Source organism: Camelus dromedarius, chromosome 14 (genome assembly GCF_036321535.1).
Source record: "Camelus dromedarius isolate mCamDro1 chromosome 14, mCamDro1.pat, whole genome shotgun sequence".
NCBI classification, from domain to species: Eukaryota; Metazoa; Chordata; class Mammalia; order Artiodactyla; family Camelidae; genus Camelus; species Camelus dromedarius.
In genome coordinates this window covers 63,243,192-63,263,591 of record NC_087449.1, presented here as the reverse complement: position 1 = coordinate 63,263,591, position 20,400 = coordinate 63,243,192, and the positions used below count along the sequence as shown (strand labels likewise).

The 20,400-nt window shown below is 52.7% G+C and overlaps 2 protein-coding genes across 12 annotated transcripts; one reads left to right on the top strand and one right to left on the bottom strand.

Moving 5' to 3' along the window:
* The first annotated feature begins 210 nt into the window (after window positions 1-210).
* Window positions 211-16,197, top strand: LOC105107031 (F-box only protein 6). Of its 7 annotated transcripts, none has more exons than XR_004140576.2 (8): window positions 475-570; window positions 1,975-2,108; window positions 7,842-8,137; window positions 10,046-10,172; window positions 10,700-10,795; window positions 11,658-11,793; window positions 12,033-12,381; window positions 13,290-16,197. XR_004140576.2 is itself a non-coding variant. In XM_031464063.2 (8 exons), the coding sequence occupies exons 3-7, from the start codon at window positions 7,873-7,875 to the stop codon at window positions 12,359-12,361; spliced, it is 723 nt and encodes a 240-aa protein (XP_031319923.1). In that variant the 5' UTR covers window positions 475-570; window positions 1,975-2,108; window positions 7,842-7,872; the 3' UTR covers window positions 12,362-12,381; window positions 13,290-16,197. The 7 variants fall into 7 exon arrangements, 6 of the variants coding, with proteins under 6 accessions (XP_010999142.1, XP_031319923.1, XP_031319922.1 ...); XM_031464063.2 differs by having other exon boundaries at window positions 12,263-12,381; XM_011000840.3 differs by lacking the exons at window positions 475-570; window positions 13,290-16,197 and adding an exon at window positions 211-296 and having other exon boundaries at window positions 12,033-12,476.
* Window positions 12,599-17,582, bottom strand: MAD2L2 (mitotic arrest deficient 2 like 2). Of its 5 annotated transcripts, none has more exons than XM_011000836.3 (10): window positions 17,394-17,581; window positions 17,170-17,253; window positions 16,992-17,043; window positions 16,774-16,892; window positions 15,662-15,733; window positions 14,985-15,085; window positions 14,068-14,162; window positions 13,674-13,747; window positions 13,113-13,205; window positions 12,599-12,937 (listed from the first exon to the last, which is right to left on the bottom strand). In XM_011000836.3, exons 3-10 carry the CDS (start codon window positions 17,029-17,031, stop codon window positions 12,896-12,898), a joined length of 636 nt encoding a protein of 211 aa, XP_010999138.1. In that variant the 5' UTR covers window positions 17,032-17,043; window positions 17,170-17,253; window positions 17,394-17,581; the 3' UTR covers window positions 12,599-12,895. The 5 variants fall into 5 exon arrangements, with proteins under 5 accessions (XP_010999138.1, XP_031319924.1, XP_010999141.1 ...); XM_031464064.2 differs by having other exon boundaries at window positions 17,175-17,253; XM_011000839.3 differs by lacking the exon at window positions 17,170-17,253 and having other exon boundaries at window positions 17,512-17,582.
* Between the last annotated feature and the right edge of the window lie 2,818 nt (window positions 17,583-20,400).

Here is a 20,400-nt window from a genome sequence, read left to right as displayed (position 1 = left end):
ATTAATGAACTTAGTCCTAACAAAACCGCAGGGAGACATTTACCTTTGAGTAAACTGAGGCCTGCCCAAGGGAAGGCAGGAGCCAGGCTCAAGGCTGGAGTGTTATCAGTCACCCTCCAAGAGGGGGCCCACCGCTTCAGGGCAGGAAGCTGGCCACACCTCCCTACCGTAGCGTCCAGAGAACCGCTATGAGGTCAAAGACCTTAGGCCACTTCTTAGTGGCCAGGAGGAGGTTCCGGGAGGAGGAAGCACAGAGAAGATGGGTCCCCGCTGATGAGCCGCCCACCGCCTGGAGGGTAAGACTGAGGTTCGGGAGACGAGGTCTGGAGCTCCCATAGCGCGGCCCCCGCCCTGAGGACCCCAGACTCCTTTTCTCGCGCCTGGGGAACGGGTCCTGGCGTGGGGCGGGGCGAGGCGGTGGGAGCGGCCGCCTGGGGCAGGAGGGAGGCCACCCGAGCGCAGCGCGTGACGCAGGCGCGGGGCGGGCCATAGGGGACGGCGCCGCGGAGGCGACAGGCTCCAGGCCGGGCCGAAGTTCTGGTTCCGCTGAGCGCCCCGCCCCGCGCCCAGGTCTCGGCCCAGCCGGGGGATGGGTAGAAGGGGCGACAGGCGCGGGAGGGGGCTTGAGTGTCCGGCGCCGGGGGTCGCCAGGGCGTTAAGCGAGCCCGCGGACGCTGTCTCGGGAGGGCTGGGACGCCGGCATCCGCGGCGGGGGCGGGGGGGATGCTTTTCCGGGCGGGTCATGGGGCGGGGCGCGGGCGGGGCCAGTCGCCAGGGTCTGGTCGCTGCTGCGCGGAATGCCGCTCCGCCGGCGGGTGCGTCCCGGAGCAGCCTGGACATCCGCGGCCACTCCGGCCTCAACTCGCGTGCAGCGCCCCAGCCGGGGACAGTCTAGGGCCTCTGGGCACCGTCACGCCCGTGGGGCCTGGGACGAGGGCCTAACTTTCTCAAGCCTCAGCTTCTGCTTTCAGAAATGGGCTTGGTAACAGTGCCTTAAGGGGTTGTTGAGAGGGTCTGTGGAGGAAAGGCCAGCGCTTGGCTCCGGGATTGGCTCATGGGAAGCCCAGTCGGTGCGAGGTAGCTGCTTAGGGCCGGCGTGGACGTCTCCATCCCAGAGTGCCGCAGGATGGCCTTCACCCTGCCACACCGCTCTGCAGTCAGGCTTTAGGGGTGGAGTCTGGTGGTATCATGCGACCAGAGCCGAAGACCAGACTTTGGATAACGGGGAGAAACTTCATACCTAAGACGCCTCTGTCTTGGAGCCCAGCGACTTTTATTTGGCCTAGACAATGCTTTTAGAAGTTGTCAACATTTAAAAACTGACGGTTCGTGTATTTAAAACATGTTTACAATTTCTCCTGAAAAGTCAGAAGACCTGGCCACAAGGAGTATTTTTCCGTCGTGGAGTTTTGCACAAGATACAAGTACCTTATTTATCTGTTTATTTTTTTCTCTAGTAAAATGCCCCTTCCAGGGCAGGCGCCAGACCGTGTGCCAATCCTCATTTTTTGGTGGGGATGAGAGCTTTGAGAAGCCTGTGAAACGTATGAAAATTAATCAAGGGAAACCTGAAAAATGAAGTCAGGAAGCAAGGAGGAGGAACACTTGACAGTCAATACAACCCCAGCAGCTAGAGGCATACTTTGTCTCCGGTGGGAAGTGACGGCTGCTTTACTACTCCCAGCAGCAGTGAAGATTTTCTCCCTGTCTGACAACAGCTCAGCCAATGAGAGACTGTCATAACTCAGCCAATGAAAAACCATTATACTTCCAAGTTCCAGTGTCTTCCAATTGACTTTTTGTTTATAATGACCACCCCAAACTTCCACTTCTCTATAAAAAGAGTTCCCTCTCCTTTGCTTAACGAGGCTTGCAAATGGTTCACCATAGTTGCATAGTTTGCATTGCAGTTCTTTGCCACTCCCAAATAAACCTGTTTTGCTAGTGGAATAACTGGCTATTTTATTGTTTTAGGTTAACATTACATGGAGGTTCCACCAAGAGCCAGAGAAGACCCTTGACAACTCTGAGGCTGGGGAGCGAACAGGTGCTGGTACCCACAGAGCCCAGTGAGCTCACTGCTTTCTCAACGACCCTGGAGTTTGAGGGTGAGTTTTTCTCCTGGATCCGAGCTCTGCCCTTTTTGCGTTTTGACTCTCTCCAGGCTTTATTTGGAATCTGTTTAAAGGCTTTGTGTTTTTTAGTTAAGGCCTTGTCTTACCTGTGAGTACTCTATTGGCACTTCAGCCTCACTCTTTTGAAATCAGGCTGTTCCTACTGGAACTATGCTGGTATTTGGTCCACAGGCTGTTTAAGAATTATTCTTTTGTTCTAGAGAAAAACCCCTGAAAAATGGGATCCCAGTTATCTAAATGTTTTGAGGGTGCCTCCCCCTTTTCAGGGACCCTGAGCCATTTTCTGTTTAAAAACTGCAGTATTTCCTCATATGCATTGCTAACTAAAGGGGCCACCCGAAACAAAAGTAATTTAAAACATCAAGGGCCAATATGGGGAACTTTTGAACTCCCCAAACTTACCTTTCTTAAACTTCTGTTAGACAGCCATGGATATGAAATGGTCAAAACTGAACTGGACACCTTTTCTGTTTGATATTTTAAGACTTCCAAAACTTATCAGGAGTTTCAAATTACCTCTTTGCCAAACACAATTTTTAAATTAACCGAGGCAAACAAAATTTTAAAGCAAGACAAAATGGACTTCTGAGGTCTCTTTTGCCCCGGTCGTCTTCGTCGCCGGACGCTGGCGGTCATCTTGTGCGCGAGCCCATCCCAGGCGCCATCTTCCTTTCCTTCTGCCCTCTTCTGATTCTTCCTGAGCTTCCCTTATTCCCAAAAGCTCTGCTGATTCTTCCTGATCCTTCCTTTGAACCTATCAGAACCTGCTCCTTCACAGTTAAATCTTTTGAGGATTGAAATAAACCTCAGAATTACTTACAGTCCCTGGACAAATGTCGAACTGTGAGCTGTAAAGAGTTTCCTAAAGTAACTGAGGACCCCCGTAGGTTCGTCAAAGATTTTAACCTAGTTTGTTCAAACCCACCATTCTGGCTTCTCAGATTTATATCAGTTAGTCCACGTATTCGTTGGTGAGGGTCAAGCAAACTGTGGGTGAGACTAGCCCGGTGGGAACATTCTGGAGGAGATTTAGAAGAGCCAGCCCCTAATTTTGGCAAGAGGCTAGAACGCTGCCTGAAAGCCTCCACTGAGCAATTGCAGTAGCCTTTCCTAAACCTGTCGATCGGAACAAAATTCAGCCTTGCACACAAAAATCTAATGAACCTGTTCGTGACTCTTCCAATCAACTTCAGGTTACTTTTAAAGAAAACTCTGGTCTCCCTTCAGATGCTGAGTCCACTAGGGTAGCTGTTGCCTCCATGTTTATGAATGGGCTGAACCGGAATCTTTTAGTTAACAGAACCAGGATGGAATGGGAAACTACGCCCACTCTAGATTTATGTGGCAAATCAGCTCACTTGCACCCTAGATGAGTCACCAAAAAGAAAGACCACTAAAATTCTTAATCTTCAACTCCAGCAAATGAAGGTCCCTAAACAAAACCAAAAACCTGGTTTCTGCTACTGCAAAGAGCCAGGGTGCTGGAAAAAATATTTAGATGATTTGCCCTCACGCTCTCCTTCTCAAACCTCATGAGAAGACAGCATCCATCTGCTAAAAGTTTTGGCTTTAAAGGGACATAAAGTCTCCAAAGAAAAACTGCAGTTTGCTCAAATTCAGGTTCAATATTTAGAGCACTTCATCTCACAACAGGGATGACATTTGAATCCAAATAGGCTTCATGGCATCCTGAACGTCCCCAAACCTAAAACTAAGTGCCAATTATGAGGTTTTCTCGGGCTGCTGTCAAAATCAGATTCCAAATTTCTGTCTATGGCTCAGCCCCTACCTGCTTTATTAAAACCAGCAAAGCTGACCCCATTAATTGGGGAGATCAAGATGACACAGCCTTTGAAGACTTAAAGAAGAGCTTAACGAGACCACCTGCCCTTGGACAGCCTAATTATCAGCTTCCCTTTTCCCTCTTTGTATATGAGAAGGAAGGGAATGCCCTTGGCATAGTCACCCCAAAACCTGGGGACCATCATGGACCTGTAGGTATTGTAGCCAACAGCTGGGCCCTGTGGTGCAAGGGATATTCCCTTTGCCTCAGAGCCATTCCTGCCTGCCCTTCTGGTTAAGGCCACAAAAGAGATAATCATAGGATCCCTTTTAACCATGTCTATCCCCCATGCAGTGGAAGCCCTCCTAGGTTCTCATCCACGCAGTACTTTCAGTCACCTCGCCTCTTATGAAATCCTTTTGCTACCTGCTCCTCCTGTAACTCTCACAGTTACTAACCTCCACCCTGCTGCTCTTCTCCCCTCCTTCACTCATGAAACCCCTCACGGCTGCCTGACGCTGACCAATCACCTCTGACTCCGTGTAATAATTCACAGGAGACTCCTCTAACCAATGCCAGTTTTTCATGGTTTACTGATGGTTCTCATTTAAAGGGAGAAAGTAGTAAATATTGTGCTGGGTATGCTATTGGCAACTCCTTTTGATGTCATTGAAGCAACACCTTTACCTATGGCTGAATTACCCAATAGGCTGAATGAAATGCTCTCACTGGGGCCTGTCCTTTAGCCAAGGGCAAAACCGCAGACATTTATACCTGCAATCAGTATGCCTTTAGAGCAACCCATGACTCTGGGGTGACTTGGAAACAACAAGGTTTCCTTACCTTTAATGGGAAAAAGATTTAAAATGGTTCTTATAGGGGAGGAGGATATAGCTCAGTGGTAGAGTGCGTGCTTAGCACATACAGGTCCTGGGTTCAGTCCCCAGTACCTCCACAAAAAAAACCCAAAACAAAACAAAACAACCAAGTAAACCTAAGTACCTCCCCACCTAAAAATAAAAATAAATAAATAAAATGATTCTTACATCCAAAATTGATTAGATGCTGTACTCTTGCCAGCTGCCTTGACTATGATTAATATCCCTGGGCATTCCAGGCTCGAGCCTCTATAGGCTAAAGGAAATCAAGCATGTTTCTGCCCAAGACACTGCCCTCAAAGGAACCAATGGCCAAACCTCTGTCGTGATCCAAAGGGATGCTCCCTAAGATAACAATCTAGAAAAATTGACTAGAAATGCCCAACACCCCAGAAAAGGAAAAACAATATTGGAGATCTAGTTGGTTCAACAGAAAGAGAGAATTCTGGTTTGGACCAAATAACAAACTGGTCCTCCCAGAAAGTCTGATTCCCAATCCTTATCACTGTGCGTGCATTAAAACTATCGCCCCACTGACAAAATGATAGCACTCGTGAATCAGTGTTGGGGAATATTAATAAGGTCACAAAGAGTGCCTGCCCTCTTGTCCCACCTGTCCAAAGTACAAAACAGGAAACCTGTTTGCACTGCTCCCAGACACTCTGAATAGCCTCAGGGGCCATGCAGAGATTAGTAGATGGATTTCATACAGCTGCCTCCATCTCCTGGATATAAATGTCTTTTACACATGATCTGTATGTTTTCTTACTGGACTGAAGCCTTCCCTTGCAGACAGGTCACTGCTTCTTCTGTGGCTACAATTTTGTGAGAAAAGATTATCCCTGCCTGGGGAACCCTCTTGAAGTTCAAAGTGATCAAGGGTCATTTTACTGATCAGTGCTTCAACAACAGACTGTAGGTTGCAAATTCAGGGACTGAATTTGGATAAGAATCCAGAGTCAGTTTTCTAGTTTAGATGAAAGAGAGAGACTTCTGTGAATTCTAAACCTTGTAACAGGCCTTAGGAAAATGTCTAGACGTGTCTAGACATCTTAGGAAAAGCTGTCTCATCAGTGTCATCTGCTTCAATTCCGGGAAATCTTTATCTTCAGGGCACCAGATGGTGTGCAGGTCTAGTCTGAATCTGGCGCTTTCTTTAGATGTGTCACGTGAATCCAGGAGTCTGTTCTCTGGAGTTCAGTGGCACAAGGGTAGGTTAGCACTACCTGATGGGTCCTTTCCAGTGAAATTGAAGAGAGTCCTTCTGGAGGTGTCTTTTCCAATAGATGAAATCTCCAGGTTGAAAGATGTGATGCTTATGGTCTTTGTCTCCTAAGACTGCACTATGAAAAAGCCTGCTCTACCAGAACATCATTATTTTTAATAGAAGCAATTAGGCCTTTACGATATTGAAATTTATCTCCTTTTATCAGCTGCCGATCAAAAGTGGGAGGAGCCAGGTGCATTGGGTACCCTGTGGCTATCTCAAAGAGTGAGAGTCTGAATTCCAAAAGGGTTGATTCTGAGATTTAGAAGGACCAATGGCAATTTTTTTTTTTTTTGGAGAGTCCCTGTGAATTTTGCCCATTGGGTTCTAATAGTACGTTTGACTAACTCTGAGGTCTGAAGATGTTTAGCACAGTGGAAGTGTTGTAAAACTAGTGAAAGAACACAAATTTGTTGAAGCATCTGACTAGCCGATGAAAAGCCACTATATCTGGAACTCCCAGCTTCCTCCAGTGGACTTTAAGTTTCTAACAGCCCCTCCCTACTTCCCCTTCTCTTCTGTAAAAGAGCTCCCTCTCCTTTGCTTAATGGGATTTACAAGTGGTTCACCAGTTGCATGACCCAAATTGCAGTTGCTCCCACATGATCTGCTTTGCTGGTAAAATACCTGACTGTGTTACTGTTTTAGGTTAACAACTGCTTCTTTGGCCACATCTCAGTCGAAAATGAGAAGTTTCCCCAGTGTCCTTACATGTGGGAGAATATCCCCACCCACCCACCCATAGGCAGATAAGGGCCATCTGCTCAAGCCATCTTGAGTGACAATGGCCACAGGCCCAACCCCAACCACCTGGGGGAGTCCCCTTAGAGAGCTGGATAACCAGGACCTCCCCGCCAGGCAGAATTCAGGCTGAGGTAGTGGCTCTGTAATTTTCCCAAACCCGCATGCAATTCAGATGTCAAGGGAGGAAGGTGTTCTTGGGGGCAGCTAACTCCACAGCTACTGGAGAGTGGTTTTGCTTCAATGCTAGGGGTGTGGGTAACGATGCTTTGGAGCACTGCTCAACTATCCTCATGCTAAATGCTGTACTGGTACTAACTCTGTCCTCCCAGCCCTTCTGAAGTCAGGACAGTTACCATCTCCTTTTTACACCTTCCTGGCTAGTCACTGCAGGCCAGGATTCAAACCCAAGCAGTCTTGCTTCTTTCGCCTCGATCTGCTTTTAGGTTCCTGGGCATTGCAGAGTGGCCTGACGCCCACCCCAGAACTGTGGTGGGGAGCCTCCTCATTCGGATGCTTTATCACATCCGGATTGCAGGCCAAAGTGAGCAGCTTGGGGAGAGGAAGTTTGAGTCTCAGCACTAGCCCACCAAGCCCATCACTTACGTTGTGAGCTAGTCTGTGGATGACATGAATAAAGGTTTTATGTTCCAATGGTGAATTCACAGCATTAAAGTAACATCAACAAAGGTCTCTGCAGAGCTTCCAGACAACAGCATGGCCTTGGCACTATCTCACAGTTCACCAGGCCCACCAACTTAAAATTAAGCAATTAATTTTTTACTGGGGGGATGGGGCCTCTTAAAAAAATTGGTCCCTAAAGATTTTATTAATATTTTCATTGCATTCTTCCAAATGTGCATAACATGTGACCTCTCCATATTTTGAGGCTCTGCTGTGTACTAGAAGGGTGCTCAGGTGCTCCCTAACCTCTCCCCAAAGAGGAAACAGAATTAGGAGTCCCTGGTCCAGGTCCCCAGGGATCTGAGGGGTCCACCTCCTTGATCAGGGCTCCTGAGCACTGTTGCTCCCCACAGGCCTGTGCGTGCACCCCACCTCGGCACAGCCATGGCCGGGGTCAGCATCAACGAGCTGCCCGAGAGCATCCTGCTGGAGGTGTTCATGCACCTGCCCGCCCGCCAGCTGCTGCTGAACTGCCGCCCTGTCTGCAGTCTCTGGCGCGACATCATTGACCTCGTGACCCTCTGGAAGCGAAAATGCCTGCGTGAGGGCTTCGTCACCGAGGACTGGGACCAGCCCGTGGCCGACTGGAAGGTCTTTTTCTTTCTGTGCAGCCTTCGCAGGAACCTCCTGCGCAACCCATGTGCTGAAGGTGGGCTGCAGCTGCTGCTGGGCCGATTCCCTCTCTTTCCTGAACCTCAGGACCTTTGCACTTGCTGTTCCTACACTATCTGGAATGTTCTGTCACCTCCTGAACACTTGTCATGCCCCCTTGGGCCCTCTCCTCATTCTTCGGATCTCAGTTCAGAGATCTGCCCTGATCCTTCATCTGATGAAAGTAGTGCTCCCCCTCTGTGCTCTGTCACCCCGTGTCCTTCCTTCATAGCACTTGTCATAGCCTGTCATTACTTTGTCTCTTTTTTTTTTTTTTTTTCTCTCTGCCACAAACTTCAAGTTCCTGGGGCATGACGGCTCTTGCCACCCTGCAGCCCATGTCCACACAGCAGGTGTTCAGGAAATGTTTGTTGAGTGAGTGAACACACTGCAGACCCCCTCCCCTTCAGTTCAGTCTGTGCTGCCTGACGTTGAGGGAGGGCTTTGTCTGTGTCAGGCACTAGTCTGAGGTCTTTACAAGCGTGCTTACCCTCCTGTTACCTGATCGTGCAGAGGAAGAAAATGAGGAACTTGAGAGGTAACTACGATCACACGGTTGAAACCCGTTTAGCTCATGTTCTCTTATAAATTTGCCGAGGGTTTTTCCCCTTCTTTTAGTACCTACGAGGTACCAGGCATCATGCTTCTTGTTGGGGCTACAGCAGCAATTGGTTTAGAGGCAGACTTTACACACTTAGAATCCCTTTAGTGTCTGTTTTCTCTTTATCCTCATGAGGATCCTGAGAGCCACATAAGAAAGGTTGGCTCAATTTTATAGATGGGGAGCCTTAGGCCCCCGCGATGAGTGTCCTGCCCAAAGAAACAGAACTTGCCCAGTTTCTGGGGTCTGGTCCCCACTGCTGAAGGCCCTCAGGCCCCTCTCAGAGGCCTCACAGACAGCATCCCAGACACTCAGTCTCCTCGTCTGACGGGACTGGACTCGGCCGCCAGCTCAGCTCACACAGGCCTGCAGAGCCAGCCTGCAGCCTTGCCTGGCACAGGGCACAGGGCCCAGCAGTGGCCGCCCAGCCTTGCTCAGCTCTCCCCTTGGGCTTGCCCTGGGTACCAGCCCGGCTCCCGGGTTTCTGAATTACTCCTCTGATGCTCTACTGGGAGTTCCCCAAGGCACCTGAGGGAACAGATGTCAGCTCCTAGTAGAGGGAGCAAGGGAGGAATTTGGGAAGATTGTTCTGGAAAGCCTAGGTGGGGAAGCAGTGTTGTTTCCCGAGGTCCTCTCAGCTCAGTCTGAAGGGGGAGACAGGAAGGACAGCTTTATGCCTCCATACCCGCCGAGCCAACCCACTGGGGATCCTTCCACCAATGCGGGGTCACTACACACCACCAACACAGAGGACGCTCAGCCTCCCAGTCATCCCTCCTGCCCTGGGCAGAGGGGGACCAAGTCGGCACAGTAGGTTCGCAGGACCTCAGATCTCAGTCACGTAGTTAACCTCCTGGACCCTGACATCTGGAGAATGTCAATCGTCAAGTAAGCAGTCGGAGTCGGGACAATCTCACATTGGCCCTTAAGAACATAAGTACCATCACGGGCCCTTCATAATATGATTTGAGAGCTGAAACTTGGGTACTTCCCAGAGCCCCTCGGCAACACGGAAGCAAGGAAATGTCAGTTCGGAATTTCTGGTAATACTCTTTCTCCAATTTCAGGTTAGGAGTTGAGCCAGTCAGGGACAGAGCAGGAGGGAGAGGGACCCAGATCAGAGCTGATGTGGTGGGCACAGGGGGGAATGGTGGGTGGAGGGGAGCCTTGTAGGGTGGCTCCAAGGCACGGTTGTGGTGCACACCTTGAGATCTGAGCATTACCCTCTCCATCCCAGGACCAGATGGGGAGGGCCAGACTGAACACTCACACCACGGATCTCACTTTGGCTTCTGCTTCTCCTAGAGGATATGACGTCCTGGCAAATCGACTCCAATGGGGGGGACCACTGGAAGGTGGAGCGCCTCCCCGGACCTCATGGCACAGAGTTTCCTGACTCCAAAGTCAAGAAGTACTTTGTCACGTCCTATGAGTAAGACAAACTAAACCAAGAAGCTGTATGGAGGGAAGAGGGTCAGGACACCTTTGCCAAACCCCAGGCCTAAGTGAGGGCCTCTCTGCAAAGCTCAAGGGAGGTGGTTCCAAAGCCAGCTCAGGGTCTACATGTACTGCTTCCTTGAGCATGCGTCACCGCCGTGGCTGGGTTCACAGGCAGTGGGGTGGACAGCAGTTTGAGGAGGCTGGGAGCCCGCTGGGTGGTTAGGGTAAGTCAGGGGTGGCACAGGCTGTTGCTCCTCTAGGGATGTGAGTTCACGGAGGCGCCCTCCTCAGGGCCCTGGGAGACTGGGCCTAGAGACTGGGATGAGATGCTGCCCAGTTACAAGGGGGTGAAGCTCCCCGAATGTTTCTCATGAGCCTGCAAGGAGGTAGAAGCCAGAGTCAGCACCAGTGGCTGCCCTGCAGTGGTCAGGGCTACTGCTGGGTCCGCTGAACCATCTCCCTGGGTCCGGGCCATGCAGACCATGCCTGGGAATGCACACCTTTCCTTCTGCTCCCCAGAATGTGTCTCAAGTCCCAGCTGATAGACCTCAAAGCCGAGGGCTACTGGGAGGAGCTACTGGACACCTTCCGGCCGGACATCGTGGTTAAGGACTGGTGAGTAGGGCCCACACCCATCCCACACTCTGCATCCCTCCCTCTTCTCTTCCTGAGAACCCCTGTAGAGAGTGCCCACGGTGCTGGCAATGTCCTGGGGCAGGGGCTCCCCCGCCACTGACAGACACAGCACCTCCTGGGCCCTCCCCCTCCCTAAGTCAGCAGGAGATGTGAACCCCAGTTTACAGGTGGAGAGTCCGAGGCCAACAGATGAGTTGTCACACACAGGCACTGAAGCAGCACTGAAAACAGGACCCCTCCTCTCTGGACCTCGCAGCTACTTCCTGCCTCCTTGTGAATCTGCCTTTCCTGCCCCTTTCACTGTTCATCCCACAACTCTGTCCCGAGCTCCTACTCTGTGCCCAGAGCTTTGCAAGGCTCTGGCTTGGCCCAGTGCAGAAGCAGGACCCCAGTTCCAGTCAGGCCCCAGGGCCACCACTGAGGATGCAGGGTTGGGGGCTGAGAGGTGTGCAGAGCTGCGGGGCTGAGCAAAGGATGAGCTCTGTACCAACCCCCATCACACGGGCCACCCCTCTCGAACCTCCTTTGGATCCACCGCCCAGTCCATTATCATGTACAGGTGACACAGATCTGACAGCCCAGGCGTTATGCTTTTTATGGTGACATCCTCACTGGAACACCCGGAATGGATGCCCCTTTTCTCAGATGGGTTCACTGAGGCCCAGCGTGGATAGACTGCTTACCCTGGGGGCACAGTGGGACACGAGGAGCCCTGAAGCCAGCAGGGCAGGGCAGGGCAGGGAAATGAAACTCAGAGTTCTAATTGTGGGCCCGCTGCCTGCCGGCCTCCAGGGCCACCTCTGCCTTGGAGTGCACGGTCCTAAGCCCCACCCTCCCTCAGGTTCGCCGCCAGGGCAGACTGTGGCTGCACCTACCACATCCGAGTACAGCTGGCCTCGGCCGACTACATCATCCTAGCCTCCTTTGAGCCCCCGCCTGTGACCATCCATCAGTGGAACGATGCCAGGTGGACAGAGGTGAGGCCTGACCTGCTTGCCCCTTGCCACCCGCTTCTCCCACATCCAGGATGGCAGGAAGTAAGGGGGCAGCCCCAGGGCCCGGAGTGCCCCCAGTCCTCTGCCTGGAGTTTCTGCCTTCTGGCCAGGCAGCTCTCCCCTCCAGGACCTGGTTCCACTCTTCCCCTCCCAGGGTCAGTGGTTACCCTGTCTTGTCCCCTCTCCAGTCCTGGTGGTCACTTCCTCTCTCCTCCCCCCAGGTCTCCCACACCTTCTCGGATTACCCTCCAGGTGTCCGCCACATCCTCTTCCAGCACGGGGGCAAGGACACCCAGTTCTGGGCAGGCTGGTACGGGCCCCGTGTCACCAACAGCAGCATCGTCATCAGCCATAAGATGACCAGGAACCCGGCCCCCTCCACGGCTCACCCCTAGACCCTGCAGGGGCCGGAGGAGGCTACCCACCTGCCTTCCCCACTCCATCTCCACAGGCCCTTCTGACAGCCTGTCATCTGACAGCCATTCATCCGTCCTCTGTCCCGGCCAGTGGAGTGCCAAAGGTTGCCTCCAGGCAAGAGCTGAGCCTATAGTGGGCAGCAAGTCCCTCCGCGTAAGTTCCGACTGAGGGCAAACCCACCAGTTTGTGGTAACTTACTGTTACATAGCTCTGTCATTTTGTTGTAATAAATGTTTTCAGTAAAACCAGCCTGGGGTTGGATCTAGGGGCAGGGGTGCCAGGTCCTTGGCCCTTTGGTGGAGGAGCAGCCCCTCCCCCCAGGTGAATTTGGCAGCACCTATGGCTCCCACCCAGGCAGTGACAACCCAGCTCAGCCCTTGGGGCTCTTTATTGAAATAACTCACAGCACAGCATTTGAGACAGACAGCGTTGGCCGGCTGAATCCCAGGAGGCTGAGAAATCGAGGTCCCAGTGCCCTTCACTGCCCGCCTGGGGAGAATTCCTCCATGAAGGCAGTCAGGCCTGAGCAGCCCCAGGCTGGAGGGTCAGGGGTCCATACGTAGAGGCATTAAGAGCACTTGGAATCAGGGTGGCCCTGCAGTACTGCCCTAGGTGAGGGCCCCCAAAGTCCGATGGTTGGTTGTGGCATCCATGGGCAGGCACACCCTCAGCTGCTTTTATGAGCTCGCTCTTCCACATAGAGCTGCATCTAATGGCAGGAACAAACAGCCATGGTCAGGTGGATAGCCAGGGCCCCTACTCTGGAGAACCCATGGGGCCTCTGCCAAGAGTGGGCTTGTGTAGCCACAGCCAGCATTAAGGGAAAGAGGGGACTGAGAGTCTTAAGCCAGCCACACCCTGGTCACCTCCCTCAAGCAGCTCACCTTTAAGATATCCGATGTCATGGTTTTTAGGGGTATCAGTCGGGGGTCGTGCATGTGGACATCCTGCTCATCTGCCAGGATCCAGGGGAAGTCCTAGGGAGGCGACCAAGGGAAGGGTGGCAGGGGGCTGGCTGTGGCCTACCCTCACTTTGCTACCCCTTCCCTTCCCCGAACTAGGGCCCTCAGACTTCAGGGAGCATCCGAATCGCCAGGGAACCGCTGGCAGTGCCGATTCCCAGGTTCGTCCACCAGACAGGCTGAGACTGGAGACCCAAGGTGGGCTGGGAACCCAAGTGATTTAACAAGCCCCAAACACCAGTTGTGAAATTGGATCAAGGATCCCCTCTCTTGAGAACCCCACTGAGCTGCGCCCTCCTCTCAGCACCGAGAGCCCAGGTGGGGCGATGACAGGCAGGTGGCCACAGGGCTGACACACAATGAGAGCCTACTGTGTGCCAGGTGCTGCCTCCAGCAACACCCCTGCTGGTCAGAGCTCTGGTTTTCAGAGCATCCTGGCTATCTTGCCTCCCCGCCCACCCTTCCACACCAGCCTCATCTCACCTTGATGACTTGGATCTTCTCCATGTTGCGAGTGGCAGCTTCTCTCGTGTGCACTAAGACTGTGAAGGTGCAGCCTAAAGAGGCAAGAGTTTGGTCAAGACTGGGCTACCCCATGCCTGCCTCGGGACACAGCTTCCTCCCACCTCCCTAGCTGGCTCAGCAGCCCCACAGCACAGTGTTAACCAAGTACTAAGACAAGACAGTCAACAGGAAGACTGAAGCCAGTTGGAGTCAATCAGGGAAGCTTCCTGGAGAGGGTGGGCTTTTGGAGCAGTTACAAAAGGCAGAAAGAAAGAGAGGAGACTTGGTGCAGACAAATAGGGACCTGAGGACACAGACCAACACAAGTAGCCATGGAAACACCCAGAGAAGAGGGGGTGGGGTGTGAGCATACCAGGGGGGTTGTGGTCCAGGACAGCATCACATACACTGATCTTCAGGATGAAGGCCCGGAGCAGCTGCTCCACGTGAGACAGCAGGGAGTCTGAGCTGGGAAGGAGAGAGGAAGAGGGTCTCCCAGCACACGGGTGGCCCCCCTCCCACCAGCAGGCAGTCAACCCTGGAAGCAGCCCTCGGGTGCAGAGTCCCCTCCGCCTGGTATTTTTGAGGGCTTGGCTACCTATCTCTACACAGCTAAAGCATCTGGGGAGTTTAAAACCAATGCTAAGTACCATCACAGACAAATTAAGTCAGAATGGTGGGCAAAGGGTGTAGGGAACCCCAGTAGGTGGTTGTAACGTGCAGCCGGGTCTGAGAACCAGGACACAGCCCAAACTTCATACTCTAGGACACCAAGCTGGGAAGGGAGAGGGCTTGCCCAAGGCCACATAGCAAGTGGGGACAGATTCCAGTGCTCTGACCTCATCACAGGAAGCCGGTAGCTGACCAGCCCAACACACCCGTCCAAAGTCAACTTCAAGTTGACTGTGGACTGGATGCTTGACTGGGAAGTCAGGAACCGGGTCTGTGTCCTGGCTTTGCCACCATTTGGGTGACCAGGTCAAGGTCATCTCTCTGACCTTGGTTTCTCCATCTACAAAATGAGGTTGGGACTAGCCATTTGCCAATGCTGTGATTTTCAAGGTTTGATACAGGAGGGTCTCTTTGTAACCTGTGTGACGTTCACAGAGACTTGGGGGCGGCCGGCTGCAACTCCGCCACTAATAGCCTTGTTAGGTCAGCACACCTTGCCATGTCTCCTCTCAGACCTTTAGCAAGGCAGTTAGTGGCTACCGGAAAGGGGTGAGGGTCAGGGGTATAGCTAGGGACCTCACACCAGCTGGCACATGGACGGGGAGAGAGGCAGCTCACCTGATGGACAGCAGCGGAGGCTGTGTGATTTCAAAGACAAATTTCTCCACTGGGCGGTGTTCTTTGTCCAAAATTACCACCACTACCTTCTCCACATCATTCTGCAAGGACAGGAACCCCCCACTCCAGAACAGGACACCCCTCTACCACCACCACCACTCCCTCCCTACCCAGGGAAGGATGGGATAGGGGCAGTCGCAGCCCTGTTCAGCCTCTAGGCCCAGAGTTCCTCACAGCCCAGAAAGAGGTTTGAGAAGTTGAAGTAGGCACCCCCAGAAATGAATGGTACAGGCAGAGAGGAGAGGATGCCTGGGCCCCGTGGGGATACCAGGACATCTCAGAGAGAAGAACAAGATAGAAGGAAGAAGCACTGAGCGGCTAAGCTGAGACAGAACTTGGGGATGGAGGAAGAGAGTGCCTGAGAAGAACCCAGAATCCTCCAGGGCAGGCCCCACCTGGGGAGCCAATTCCACTATTGGGGTGGGGCTCCAGGCCAAGATGCCCTGAATGTGTCCCCATGCCCTGGGCCCTGAGCAGGAGTGGTCTCTAAAGTGCAGGGGACAACAGGCTTCTGGGTGTTAGAGACATAGGGACGCTGCATGGTCCCAGCATCACCCCATCCTGGAGGATGGGGGAGCACTGTGGGTGATGTGGGCCAGGGGGTCCGGTGCCCTCACCTTCTCCAGGAGCGGCTTGACGCAGTGCAGCGTGTCCTGGATATACTGGTTCAGCTCCGGGTGACAGGACATCTGCATACAACCCCATGACGGCTGGTGAGGCAGGATGGGGAAACAACCCCACACTCCCTCCAGCAGCGCAAAGCCCCTTCTGCCTTTAGAGAAAGGCCCATCAGTTCCCTCAGGCTCCCCACCCGGGACAGACTACCCATCATGAGGCCAAGAACTGGATTATCCCCAGAGGAAGAGAAGTTAGGAGATCTTAAGAATTCAGTCTCAACATTAGCACTTCATACAGCATCAGGAGTTCATTGAGCTCCTCCAGAGTCTAGAAGTCCCTAAATTGTATTTGGGCAAACAGGCATTTTTCCAGAGAAGGGATCCAGAAATTTAATCAATTTTCAAACATTAAGAATCTGGAACTAAGAAGCTGTGTGCCCTCAGGCTTAACCTCTCTGAGCTTTACTTACTTCACCTGCTGAAGATTTCATTAAAAAGTAAGGATTAAATGCGATAAGTACCTAGTACACAGTGGGCACTCGAAGTGCTGATTCTTTTTTCCCTTTCCCTGTATATCCTCTAAGCTTCCACCACCTTCCAGTAGTCGGCATTTATTCTAATATTTACTGAGTGCTAAGGGGCAGGCACTTCTAGAGACTGGGGATAGAGTAGCTTATATTCACTGCTTTGTCTCCTTTTCACTTGTAAACAACCCGTTACAATTAGGGTAAATGAGGGGAGAGAGAAGGTGCCTGAGGTTTACAGGAACCCCCTCCCCAAACCAACCATTCACCAGTTGCAGGACACCTTTAAAATACAATGATGGTGGGGTTGAGGGTTGTGGGGGGCTCTAGTCAGAGGGTCTGGTCCCTAACTTTTGGCGAGGGGAACTCCCAATTCAGAGGGGATGAGAGGAAATGCCACTGCAGTGATTAGGTGGAAGGTTGTAGGCCTATCAGCAGCTGCCAGGAACTAGATGGCAAGGCCAGGCTACTGGGGAATGAGGGGGCTGAGCCCGAAGGTGGAAGAGAGTTAAAAATACCCCCCTACCCACTCCTGTGATTCGGGGCACGGGGTTACCCAGTGCACCCAACCTGACTGTGGGGGCTCACCTGGACAGGCACGTTGTACTTCTTACGCTTCTGGAAGATGCCTACCGGGTAGACCTCACGCACGTAGAGAATCAGGTGCACGGCCACCTCCAGGAACTCGCAGAGCACGTCGGCCACCACTGCGAGGGGGCAGAACTCGGTGCGTGCGCTCGGGGAAGCCCGCCCGCCCAGGCCGTCCCTCGCCCCCCACCCCGGGTCCGCAGGTCCAGCCACCCTACCTTGACCAAAGTTGAGGTCCTGTCGCGTGAGCGTAGTCATCCTCCCGGATACCTAGGGGGCGGGGCAGGAGCGGGAGCTAGTTCCAAAGGCCCAGGCAGCCGCAGGGCCCGCCCCCCTCCATTGCCCCTCCCCTCCGCCTAGGGGGGCATCGGGGCAGGACCGCGCCTCCCTTCACACCGAACCGGGGCAGCTGAGAAGGACCCCTCACGCTGTCGTCAGCCCTCGGAGGTATCAGCTGCGCTGGCCGCCTCGCCCTGCTGTCTGGTTGGGGTAGAAAAGGACAGAGCTATGCCCGCATAAAGGGCACGGCCGCGGCCGCAGAGGAAGCAGCTGGATGCGCAGGGCCGGGAGCGTTAAGCGGGGCACGCGGAAAGCGAAACTAGGCTGGAATAAGACTTTACCCCCTGCCTGGCTGGATTCCTCCCCTGAGGGAATCCTGCCCCTCTCCTCTAACCAGGGTACCGGCTTCGGCCTCGATTCCCGGATCGGGGCCCGGCCCCCGCGAGGGAAACCACCGACCAGATTACTCGCGCCTCCCGCTCAACCCGCGGCCCGGGCGCCGCTCCGTGACGTCCGCTGTGCTCCGGTGGGTCCTAGCGCCCGCCTCCAGCTACGCCCACTCCCCGCGCAGCCAACCACGGGTGCGGGAGGGAGCTGCTGTCGGAGGGGCGGGGCTTGGGGGCGGGGCCCTGCCTCCGTGCGGGTATGATCCCAGGGCCTGAGTGGGCAGATGCTGCGCCACGCCGCTTCCTTTCAATTTTGGGTAGGCGCGAAAAAAGACAGCTTTGGTCTCCATACCGGAAGGCTACGTATTTTCCTCCCCAGGGCATTTCTCTCTTTTTAGGGCGCGGGAAAAGGGCGGGTAGGTGTTGCTGGTGAGAGCCAGGTGAAGCTCACAGCTGGGGGCTATGGATAGCGACATCTGCCGAGAGCTCTGGAGTCACCATCCTCAGAACCTCAGCTGCCCAACCGAAAGCGAATCCGCCGGCTCCGGGGCGGGGACAGGGGAGATCGGGCGCGCACCGGGGACGTCCCCACCCCCAGCCCACCCGGATCCTAAATGCAGCCTGTCTTTACCTCCCAGGAAGATAAGTCCTCCTGGCTCATGCATCGTAACAATAGCTGACATTTATAGAGGTCCAACCTGGTGCCAGGTACTGAGCTAAGTGTGTCCGTGGATTGGTCCATTAAATGCTCAAAACAATCTCACGCGATGTTTACTACGATTGTCCTCGTTTTACAGATGAGCCAAACGAGGCGCGGGAGTTACCCAGCTAAGTGGGGGAGGGGCGGGCGGAATTGTCTTCTGCCACTACTCTTGTTTTGTTTGGTTTGGTTTGGTTTGGTTTTTGTTTTGTTTTGATTTGATTGAGTTATAGTCAGTTTGCAATGTGTCAATTTCTGGTGTACAGCACAATTTTTCAGCCACTGCCACTACTCTTTATAGCTCGGAAGTCCCCTAGAAGCATGGACTCTGGAAGGTCTGGGAGGACCCTGGGAAATAACAATATTAATATTAAAATAATTACTAACATGGGTTGAGCACTTACTATGTTTCAAGCACTGATTTCTTTCATTCTGTCATTAAGCCTAGGAGCTAAGCCCCCATTTTACAGTTGCAATTTAATAGATGGTAAAACAGGCTCAGAGATGGTCCCTAAATTGCCAAAATCACACAGTTGAAATACAAGCCCACTTCTATTGTGACCCCAGGGCTTCAGCTTATTCTCAGCCCCCTTGTTTTACAGGAAGGTCAGAGAAGTGACTGCGTCGTTATGGACAACAAGTTGGGCCAGAAGTCCAGGGATCTTGTCTCTGACCTCCAGGGACATAAAGGCTTGTTAGGAGTCATGCTCATCTGTTGGTACCCAGATCTAGCCAGGAATGTTTACTGCTTAGTTCTCAGTATTGGAGATTTGCACCCCCTTCACCCCAGATGCTTTCAAACCTGCATTAACACACTTCTGATGGCTGGGGACAGAGAAGAGAATAAGTAACCTGGCCCATTAAGCCAAGAATGCCAGTAGAGCATTTTTCAAAAGCAGTCCTTGGAAATCTGCATCAGACTCCCCAAGGAGCCCATTAAACACCTGGAACCTGGACTTCCCTGACCTACCAGATCACTTGGGGTGCAAAGCAGGGCAATGGCCCTTTAGCAAGCTCCGAGGGGCCTTGATACCCAAGAAAGTGTGGGAATCGCAACCACAGTGGTTTGGGCTTTTCCACAGGAAGTCTGCATTTCATAAAATTGCAATGCTTAACCCAAAGGAATGGATTATTTAATTCAGACATGGAGGCACCTGGCAGCCTATTTTGGGTACAATAATCCTTCTTAAGATCTGGGGAGCCTGCCCACATCATATGGGAAAGGACTATTTCCACATGGAGCCAGCTGAGCAGCCCCTGCCTTGTAGACAGGTATCCCCTGGCTCCTTGAGACGTAATCACTGTGGATGCTTTGAAAACTGGGGGAAACAAAGGTCCCTCTTTGCCCCTTCCTGAAGGCTGTCCAAGCAGCATTTTCGCTGGTAACAGGAAGTAGCAGTGTTAAGGGGGCAATGCCCTGTAAAGGGTCCCTTAGGATTAGGGCCTAACAGGTGGAGGAACTCAGAGCCTAGCTACTCTTGTGTGGTGGCTTCCAGGGCACAGTGTGAGTGACATGGGGGCTCATGGGAGGCCTTCCTTCCATGGGCCCTCAGCCCCAGCCCCCTGCCCTGAGAAGACACAGGTCTTCTGCCACAGAGCTAAAGAATTTCAGAGAAGCCTTGTTGGACATACAACTCAACACTCACATTTTTCCAATGGGGAAACTGAGGTCCCAGAAGCCTTGTTTGACACTGGGGTACCCACCTTGTCAACTAGAAACTGGATAAAAATGCCTGAGTTTGGGGTTTTGGATTCAGAGCCAGCCATAAACAGGAAGACGGGTGGCTAGGAGATAACGGAGAGATCAAACTGACCTGACCTCAAGCCCCAAAAGGCTTCTGTCTCATTTATAAAACGAACAAGCTGGACAGATGTTCTCTATACCTCTGATGGCCTTGGGTTCCATGGGGGCCAACAAAGTGGGGATAGGGCAGGGGCAGGGGGACGAATCAGCTGGGGCCATGGGGGAGCTTTATGAAAAGTCATCTGTCATTTCCATCCATAGGGCTCTGCGGCATCTGGTTTTTCATATCTTAATCACATCAGTGTGATGGATGGTCATGGGACCCAGATTACATTATGGGGTTAATTTATTACATTCTTGAATACCCATTTGCTGGGAGGCTGTTTTTCAAAGTTATTTGCATATTTTTCACCATAATGACAATATATAGGAGGGCATCTGGGAGGGAAGGATGGATGGTTAGGAGGACAGAAAGCTTATTTGCCAACTGAAGTAGGTTCCTGAGCAATGGGGATGGA